Source organism: Physeter macrocephalus, chromosome 12 (assembly GCF_002837175.3).
Source record: "Physeter macrocephalus isolate SW-GA chromosome 12, ASM283717v5, whole genome shotgun sequence".
Classification (NCBI taxonomy): Eukaryota; Metazoa; Chordata; class Mammalia; order Artiodactyla; family Physeteridae; genus Physeter; species Physeter macrocephalus.
Genome location: NC_041225.1, coordinates 17033766 through 17044373, shown reverse-complemented (window position 1 = coordinate 17044373; position 10608 = coordinate 17033766). Strand labels below are relative to the sequence as shown.

Genomic DNA, 10608 nt, shown 5'->3' with positions numbered 1-10608 from the left:
CTCCATACTGTTCTCCATAGTGGCTGTATCAATTTACATTATTCCCACCAGCAGTGCAAGAGGGTTCCCTTTTCTCCACACCCTCTCCAGCATTTATTGTTTCTAGAGTTTTTGATGATGGCCAATCTGACCGGTGTGAGATGATATCTCATTGTCGTTTTGATTTGCATTTCTCTAATGATTAATGATGTTGAGCATTCTTTCATGTGTTTGTTGGCGATCTGTATATCTTCTTTGGAGAAATGTCTATTTAGTTCTTCTGCCCATTTTTGGATTGGGTTGTTTGTTTTTTTGTTATTGAGCTGCAAGAGTTGCTTATAAATTTTGGATATTAGTCCTTTGTCAGTTGCTTCGTTTGCAAATATTTTCTCCCATTCTGAGGGTTGTCTTTTGGTCTTGTTTATGGTATCCTTTGCTGTGCAAAAGCTTTTAAGTTTCATTAGGTCCCATTTGTTTATTTTTGTTTTTATTTCCATTTCTCTAGGAGATGGGTCAAAAAGGATCTTGCTGTGTTGTATGTCATAGAGTGTTCTGCCTATTTTTTCCTCTAAGAGTTTGATAGTGTCTGGCCTTACATTTAGGTCTTTAATCCATTTTGAGTTTATTTTTGTGTATGGTGTTAGGGAGTGTTCTAATTTCATTCTTTTACATGTAGCTGTCCAGTTTTCCCAGCACCATTTATTGAAGAGGCTGTCTTTTCTCCACTGTATATTCTTGCCTCCTTTATCAAAGATAAGGTGACCATATGTGCGTGGGTTTATCTCTGGGCTTTCTATCCTGTTCCCCCAATGGTTACTTCTTGTGATAAGTTATGTATATATAATGTACGATGTCAAAATCAGGAAGTTGACATTGATACCATGGGTGCGTATAATTCTATGCTATATTATCACACGTGCAGATTCTTGTAACCACCACCCCATCACTATAACTTTGTCATTTTGGAACTGTTACATAAATGGAATCATACAGTATGTGACCAGGTGAAATTGACATTTTTCACTCAGCATAATTGAGGTCCATGCAAGTTGTTGGCTGTTTCAATAGTTTGTTCCTTTTTATTGCTGAATAAGATTCCATGCTATGGACGTCAGTCTTGTGGACAGCGTGTAATGGGATCATGTATTTTAATCTACTTTACCAATCTCTTTTAATTTAGACTATTTACATTTAATGTGATTAGTGATGTTAGGTTTAATATAGTCTGTCATTTTATTTTTGTTCACTATTTGTTCCCTCTATTTTTTGTTTTTGTCGTCTTTTTCCTGACTTCTTATGGGTTACTTGAACATTAAAAAAATTCCATTATTATTTATTTATAGTGTTTTTGAAGTATCCTTTTGTATAGATATTTTAGTGGTTGCTCTAGGTATTATAATACACACACATAACTTATCATAGTCTACTGCCATTGGCATTTTATCAGTTTGAGTAAAATATAGAAACCTTATCCCCTTTAAAAGCTCTTTTTCCCCTCACCAGTTTATAATTGTTTTAACTGTTTCTTCCACATTGAGAACCAAATCAGATGTATTATATGTTTTGCTTCAATCATCAAACATAATTAAGAAAACTCAAAAAAGAGAAGGAATGTCTATTGTGTTTACCCATTTTTTTGCTCTTTTAGTTCCTTCTTCCTTCTTGATATTCCAAGATTCCTTCTTTTATCATTTCCTTTCTGTTTCAAGAACTTCCTCTTGCCATCATGTTAGGGTAGGTTTGCTGATGACAAATTCCACTAGTGTCTGAGAATATCTTGATTCCCCTTCATTCCTTAAGGATAATTTTGCCAGATATGGAATTTGGGGTTGATATATATATTTTTCAGTACAGATGATCCCCAGCTTATGATGGTTTTGCCTAATGGTGGTTCTACCTAATGACGTTACAATGGTACAAAAGCTATACACATTCAGTAGAAACCGTGCTTTGAATTTTGAACTTTTCCTGGGCTAGGACTGTGTGGTATAATACTTTCTTGTGATGCTGGGCAGTGGCAGAGCAGTGAGCTGCAGCTCCCAGTCAGCCACGCCATCACGAGCGTAAACAATCGATACACCTACTACCATGCTGTACCCATACAAACATTCTGTTTTTCACTTTCAGTACAGTATTCAACAAATTACATGAAATATTCAACACTTTATTATAAAATAGGCTTTGTGTTAGATGACTTTGCCCAACTGTAGGCTAATGTAAGTGTTATGAGCATCCTTAAGGTAGGCTAGACTAAGCTATGATGTTCAGTAGGTGAGGTGTATTAAATACATTTTCTACTTATGATATTTTCAACTTACAATGGATTTATTGGAACGTAATTCCATTAAAAGTCCAGGAAGATCTGTGCTTGAAAAATGTAGTGCCAGTTCCTTCTGACTGTCATGGTTTTTGATGAGAAATCTGCAGTTATTCAAATTATTTTTTTTCTTAATGGGTAATGTGTCGTTTCTCTCTGGCTGCTTTCAAGACTTTTTCTTTGTCTCTAGTTTTTTGACATTTATTTGTGATGTTTTTTTGGCATGGGTTTCTTCAGGTTTATCCTGTTTGGAACTTTCTCAGCTTCTTGAATCTTTATGGAGGTTTATGTCTTCTGCCAAATTTGGGAATTGAAATTCGCCATCATTTCTTCTGCCATCATTTCTTCTAATACTTTCTTCACCCCGCCCTCTCTCTTTTCTTCTGGGGCTCTGATGACAGGAATGTAAGATTTTAGATCTTTTGATTTAGTTCCAAAGGTTTATGAGGCTCTGTTAATTTTTTTTTCCAGTTTGTTTTCTCTTTGTTGTTCAGATTGGGTTATTTTCTCAAGATTCACTGATATTTTCTTAGGTCCTCTCCATTCTGCTATTGAGCTCATCCATTAAGTTTTTTGTTTCAACTATTGTATTTTCTGTTCTAAAATATTCATTTGTTTTTATAATTTATATCTTCTATTTAACTGCTTAGGGTTTCTGTTTTTTTCCATTTGTTTAGTTTGCCTGTTGAAGCACTTTTATGATGGCTACTTTAAGATCCTTATCAGATAATTCCAACATCTGTGTCATCTTGATGTTGGCATATATTGACTGCCTTTTCTCATTCTACTTGAGATTTTCCTGGTTCTTAGTATAATAAATGACTTCAGTTGTATCCAGGACATTTTGGGTATTATGAGAAGCTGGGTCTTATTTAGTTTGTCTGTCTTAGCTGACCCTTTCTGATACCATACTGGGAGGGGAAAGGGGAATGTTACCTCGTTACCACCAGGTGAGGATAGAAGTCCAGTCTCCTCACTTGGCCTCTTCTGATACCCTCTGGCTGGCAGTGGGGGAGGTGCCCCGTTACTGCTTTCCATGTAGCCTCCATTGACACCTCACCTTACTGCTCATTACTGCTGCAGTAGTAAAAGTCCTGACCCTCACTCTTCTCTGATACCACCCCAGTGTGTGTGTGTGTGTGTGTGTGTGTGTGTGTGTGTGTGTGTGTGTGTGTGTGTCCTTGTTACAGTTAGGCAGGAGTGGAAGTCTAGACTCCTTGCTTGGGTTTTGCCAATGGGGTGGAAGTGGGACCATGGTTTTTTTCATGGTCTTTGGCTAGAATAGAGCAATTATTGTATAAAAATTTTCTGTCTTGCTAGGTCACCCATCCTTAGTGCTTTGGCTAGACAGAGAGGGCTTTTCTTGGGGCATTTTTGTGTGTTCCTGTTGGTGTTTTTAGAATGCTGGCTTCTCTAGTACCCAGTCTGGAATATATGAAGCAAAAAGAAAACTCAGAGGACTCACTGTCGTGTCATTTCTTGGGTCAGGGATCTCTCTGTCTGCCTTCTTCTCTCTACTGTTCAGAGTTTTCTGTATGTTTGTTTAATATGTAATGTCCAGGGTTTTCATTGTACTTAGCATGAAGAATAGGGAGAAATGTGTCTACTCTGTTTTGGTCTGTAATTGGAAGTCCTGATCTTGAACCTGAGAAGACTCATTTAGGATATTGTCATCTGAAGACTCATAGTCTGAGATTTCACTTTTATGATCAATTTTACCAACATTGTTAGAGTTCAGACTGATACTGTCTCTCCACATTCATTTCCTGATTCATCTTAATAATTATGAAATATTTTCCTCTCACAGTTTCCTTTCTTTGCCATTATGGGTACAAGAAGCAAAAATCCTAAATTTTCAATTGTTTTCATTGAAGGTTACAAAAAACTACAAAGTTAGGGTCTCCAGGCAGGTAGACTGTTTACATCAGTTGGAGAATAAAGTCCTTGGTAGGGGCTTCCTTGGTGGTGCAATTGTTAAGAATCTACCTGCCAATGCAGGGGACACAGGTTCAAGCCCTGGTCTGGGAAGATGCCACATGCTGCGGAGCAACTAAGCTTGTGTGCCACAGCTACTGAGCCTGTGCTCTAGAGCCCACGTGCCACAACTATTGAAGCCCACGTGCCTAGAGCCCGTGCTCCACAACAAGAGAAGCCACTGCAGTGAGAGGCCCACGCACCACCATGAAGAGTAGCCCCTGCTCAATGCAAATAAAGAAAGCCTGTGTGTAGCAACGAAGACCCAACACAGCCATAAATTTAAAAAAAAAGTCCTCAGTAATTTGAAACATAGACAACAGAGAAGATGGGGATATTGTGAGGTGGATGGAGGAGACTGAATATGAAAGAAGGAAAGACGTGAGAGATGTGAAGCTTGTGGTTGAAAATGAAAAGTCCAGAAAGAAACACAGAAGAAGAATTTGAAAAGGGTTTTGCAGAAGTATATGATGGGAGAAAGGTGGAAAATAAGGAAAAGAGGAAAGTGAGGAGAGGGAAGAAGAAATCGTGAAATTAGTCATAAAAGGAGTAACCATGTCCAGCTAGGGAGATACATTAAGAGGACACCACCTTCATTGGTAGAGCTAGTCCACAGTGTAGAATTGATTAATTACCAGTATCCTTCTTTTTAAGTAAAGATTATTGTAATGCAGAATAAAATGCTCTGACTTGAGGGATTCTTCATAGAAACATAAAGACCATTATATCTTTTAGAATACAAATAGTTTTTTTTTTCTTTTGGGAACAAAGCAACACCTTTATAGAAAATGTCTGCCAATAAGTTTAAGTACTTAAGGAAAATTAGTTTATAACCATTTGGTGATTTTTACTCCAAGCTCCTTATGGCTTGTTGAATTTCAAAAACCCAGATTGCATAAACTCATTATTTATATTTTTTAGAAGTAAAAAACTGTTGTTATGGCTAAGTTTACTTTAATGAACATTATCCTAGGTTATGCAAATTATTGTTTTTTATTCTCATTTCACAATGGTAATAGATTTTGGGACTTAATGATAAAATTACTAAAAGTAGATTACCCTGTCTTCAAGGGAAATCAAGGAAAATGATTGCAACTATTTAGATGGAGAAAATATTTCTAAGAAAGTGTGTGTTATAGGTATATGCAGCATCATTTTATATCTTAAGGTTTTGTGCTTTATAAGGTCAGTGGATGGATTTTAACTTCTTAAACCTCAACCTGGAAGTTTGTTTGGAATGACAACATTAATGATTATATTGCTTATGGGACAACTCAGAAATAGTGATCGTGTCCCAGAAAACTTTTCAACCATAGCATATCTGATATTCACTACTTAGGGTCCTGTTTTGTAAGCATAGTGAAAACATTATGTAAGGAAACAAATAGAATTATATTCTTTGTTTTAATGTAAATAAAATATATGATTCTCTATATCTGTGAGCCCCATTTTCCCTTTTGAGTTTAGAAGGGTTCAGGTCTTTTCATAATCCGTGGGTCCTGACTGAAATACTCCAAAAATAGGGATTGATCTTGTTAATTCCTATAACTCTTAAAAGACACCTTGGAAATAGGTGTCCACTGGATATTTTGAAACCCTCTCTGCCCCAAGTGTTATCCTGAGGATTATGGACCTGAAATTTTTGATAAACCCCTCCTGTCCCTGGAGCTCTTAACATCTAGTCCAAAGGAGAGAAAGAGGTAAAAGAGCAGAACAGCATAGATTTCCAGGCTGCTAGAGACTAGACCTACATCGAGCACAGTATAGTCTCCCTTAGAGCTACTCACTCAGTGGCCCAGCATCACCTTGGAGCTTGTTAGAAATTCTCAGGCCCCATGTCAGACCTGTGGAATCAGCATCTTTGGAGATAGGGTCCAGAATTTTGTGTTTTAACAAGCTCTTCCTGGTGGTTCTTATGCACAATAAAGTTAAAGAAACAATGAGAGACCCAGTCTTGTTTGTAATTTTTAGCTAACCATTTTTAGCTCATTAGAATTGTCTGTTCAAATTCTGGTCTTTTAACCTATTTCATTTGGACTCCTGTCTTTTGGTTTTTCTAGGCTTTAGCTCTCCTAAACTACCTTCTGAATCCAGTTCTTTAATTTTTTCTGTAAGAGATTTGTAAGTATTAAATTGTCCATAATTTCATGTTAAGCCTTCTCCTTTCTATTTAAAAATGGTTGTATAAGAATGGCGAATGTGAAATAAAACGTTTTCAAAGGCAGTGACTTCCTGAAGTATACAACTTGGTAAGTTTTGGAATCTGTTACTCAGGGAGTTTTTCAAAAAATTTTTATCTGTATAAAATAGTTCAGGGTAGTACTAAAGAACAGAGGGATGGACCAGATGACTTGTCAACATTCTTTCCAGTGCCAGAATTTTATTATTTAATAAATATTAAAATTAAATTATTTTAAAAAGTGGGTTTAATTTTTGGTAATTTTAATTTCAACATAAAAAGCCAGTTTTTAAATGTTAGCTCGTAGAATTAAGTAGTATCCTCCGAGTCTTGGTAATAACAAGGTACTATTTGAAAAATGAACTTTTCTGTTCTGTTTTTATGTATCAGGTTAGTTATTTGTGCATCTTTGTGTTAATTTTTCATCTGTACTATTTATAGATTTTTAAATTGTTGAATCTAAGACTTATTTAATTTGCTGAACTATATGAAATTGCTATTTTTTTGTCAAAAGTGGTCAAATATCAGCAGTTTCATATGGTTCAACCAGTAATTCTTTGAAAGCCTAAAGGTACCCTTTTCACTGGAAAACTGATTTGATTACTTGATTTGAAGGAATTAAAGTGGTTTCTTTAGAAATTTTCTATGTTTCAGATTCTTACGTTCACGGAATGTGATTTGTACTTAGATTTGTCTAATCTGGGTATGTGCTTTTCTACAATTAAAAAAAGTTAGATTCAGTCTTCAGTAAAAACAAAATGGTAAACAAAACCAGGGACTTCCAGTAAGATGATAGTGTGAAAGTTTCCTCATGGGTTCCTGCCAGGTTCCTGCATAGAAACTGATTGAAATGATTCAGAGAAACGCAAAAATAAGAATTTTGATACTGATATTGAAAACAGGAAATTGTCAAACACGTATCACTAATTTGAAGGAGTTTTTTGTCTATTATGTTAAAGTTTGAACTTTTTCTGAGAGCTGGTAAGCCACTCTCCCCAAGAGAGCAAGGGAGTACTATGGGAAATATGAATGGAGAAAATTCTGTAGGTCACTAGTAACGCTATGTTTGTGTGGACTGTGGAGGATACGCTGCGAGGGAGGGTTGTAGAAAGACCATGTGTGACTGCTCTCCACTTAGAAGACCCAACAGTGTCCCGTGGAATTCCTAGCAGGACTAGCTGAGAGCTTTACTGCATAGTCTTGGCTTTCTAGGTAGAGTGTGGACTTGCTCTGATGTCACGGAGAGAACACTTTTATTTTTTATTATGTTTTAAAATTTGTTTTATTGAAGTATAGTTGGTTTACAATGTTGTGTTAGTTTCGGGTGTCCAGAAAAGTGATTCAGTTTTACACATATAAATATTCTTTTTTCACATTCTTTTCCATTATGGTTTCTTACAGGATACTGAATAGAGTTCGTGTGGTATACAGTAGGACCTTGTTGTTTTTCCATTCTATATGTAATAGTTTGCATCTGCTAACCCCAAACTCCCAAGAGAGAACACTTTTAATACGGAAGGGTGGTGTTAGACGCAAAGGATGGATGCGAGCGAGATGGGAAGTGACCCCATGCTGAGCCCTTTCACAGCTGTGGGCTCTGGAATGAGAGCAGTAGTCACATCTGGACCTGAAAGAAAATACGTGTGACTTTATCCAGCGGTCCATGGGCCCCAGGGATCTTTTCAAAAGCATGGCCAGTTCACCTCAAAGCAGGGGGGCAGTTTGGAATTTGGAGTGGGAGTATTTGTCCGCTGCTGCTGGCTACTCTCCTTACTTGGTGAGGCTGGCCTTTGGGAAGGTGGTTCCCAAAAGTACCAAGAAAATGCATGTAGGGCAGAGACTGCACCCAGATCCGTATCCCTCCCACCACTCAAGAGCTGCTAAATGAACCTGTATGCCATCCCATCCTCCTGCTTACTTCTTAAAAACTTTTAATTTTTAAAAAAGTTTCAAATGAAGCAATGAAGAGTTATAAGGATGGTACAAACAACTTCTCTATGCATTTCACGTATTGTGAACATCTTGCCTCTATCATTTTTCTATGTATCTATAGATATTTGTTTCTTTTCAGGACCATTTGAGAGTAAATTACAGAAATTGTGCCTTTTTACTCCTAAATAATTTTATTTCCAACAACAGGGAATTCTCTTACATTACAACAGTTCAGGTGTCAAATTTAGGAAATGTATCATTGGCACAGTGTTACATACTCTTTGGCACAATGTTACATACTCTGTCGTCTATCTTCTGTTACTTTGTTCTAATAATGTTCTTTATAGCATTTTTTTTTTCTGGTCCAGTATCCCATCCAGGATTGTAGTTTGTATGTAGTTGTCTTGTCCCCTCTAGTCTCTTGTCTGGGGCAGTTCCTAAGCCTCTGTCTTCGATGACCTTGACATTTTTTATAGCAGAAGCTTTTTGTTTTGTGCATTGTTGCTCACTTTGGATGTGTCTGATGTTTCCTTGAGATTAGGTTCAGATGATGCATTTTTGGCAAGAATACCACATAAATGAGATGTGTCCTCTGTGCATCACGGCAGAGGGCACGTGATGTCTGGTCCGTTACTGCTGATGTGAACTTTGATCATGTGATTGAGATGATATCTGCCAGGTTTCTCCAAGATAAAGGTAGCGTTTTTCCTTTTGTAAATTAATACCTACTCTGTGGGAAGATACTTTGAGATGATATACATATTCTGTTCCTCATTAAACTTTCACCTACCGGTTTTGGCATCCTTTATTTTTTTTTGATTAAAAATTTAAAAAAAATTTGACACAATTTTTAAAAGTTACTTCTCATTTACAATTATTATAAAATATTGGCTATATTAGCCATGTTGTACAATACATTCTGGAACCTATCTTATACCCAGTAGTTTGTATCTCCCACTCCCCGTCCCCTGTCTGGCCCCTCCCCTCTTCCCTTTCCCCACTGGTAACCACTAGTCTGTTCACTATATGTGTGAGTCTGCTTCTTTTTTGTTATATTCACTAATTTGCTGTATTTTTTAGATTCCACATATAGGTGATATCATACAGCATTTGTCTTTCTCTAGCATCCATTTTTGATTTTTGCCCAACTCAGTTATTGCTTGGACAGTTGCAAAGGGATGATTTTCTAACATTCATCCTTCTTTCATCATTTATAAGCTGGCATTCCAGTATAAGAAACATTTTCTCTCATCTGTTAATTGTTATTTATTAATATGGACTCACAGATTCTTACTTTATTTAATAAGTTATAATTCAATACCATCAGTATTTGTTTTGGTACTTAAATTGCAGTGAATTTAGCCAGGGGGAGCACCTCTAGTTGCTTCTGTGCCCTTATGACATGTCCTATCTTTTGTTTTTTTTTTTTTGACTTCTGTCCTCAAGGAATTTATTTTTATTTATTTATTTATTTTTAACATCTTTATTGGAGTATAATTGCTTTGCAATGGCTTGATACTTTCTTCATTATAACAAAGTGAGTCAGCTATACATATACCTATATCCCCATATCTCCTCCCTCTTGCGTCTCCCTCCCACCCTCCCTATCCCACCCCTCTAGGTGGTCACAAAGCACTGAGCTGATGTCTCTGTGCTATGTGGCTGCTTCCCGCTAGCTATTTTACATTTGGTAGTGTATATATGTCCATGCCACGCTCTCACTTCGTCCCAGCTAACACTTCCTCCTCCCCATGTCCTCAAGTCCATTCTCTACGTCTGCGTCTTTATTCCTGTCCTGCCCCTAGGTTCTTCAGAATTTTTTTTTTTTAGAGTCCATATATATGTGTTATCATACGGTATTTGTTTTTCTCTTTCTAACTTACTTCACTCTATGACAGACTCTAGGTCCATCCACCTCACTACAAATAACTCAATTTCGTTTCTTTATATGGCTAAGTAATATTCCATTGTATATATTTGTCACATCTTCTTTATCCATTCATCTGTCAGTGGACACTTAGGTTGCTTCCATGTCCTGGCTATTGTAAGTAGAGCTGCAATGAACATTGTGGTACGTGACTCTTTTTGAATTATGGTTTTCTCAGGGTATAGGCCCAGTAGTGGGATTGCTGGGTCATATTGTAGTTCTATTTTTAGTTCTTTAAGGAACCTTCATACTGTTCTCCATAGTGGCTGTATCAATTTACATTCCCACCAACAATGCAGG

General features: G+C 36.8%; 1 protein-coding gene across 7 annotated transcripts in view; it reads left to right on the top strand.

Annotated features, from left to right (window-relative positions):
• The window catches only part of MGAT4A (alpha-1,3-mannosyl-glycoprotein 4-beta-N-acetylglucosaminyltransferase A), a 108582-nt gene that overhangs the window by 26100 nt on the left and 71874 nt on the right, over positions 1–10608 (top strand). Inside the window, exon 1 of one of the 7 annotated variants that reach the window (XM_028497063.2) lies at positions 8598–9077. The exons of the other annotated variants lie outside the window; for them this stretch is intronic. Coding sequence (XP_028352864.1) covers positions 8960–9077 — 118 coding nt within the window. The 5' untranslated portion in view covers positions 8598–8959. Of the gene's footprint in view, positions 1–8597; positions 9078–10608 lie in introns of those variants that run through there. 7 annotated transcript variants of the gene reach the window in all.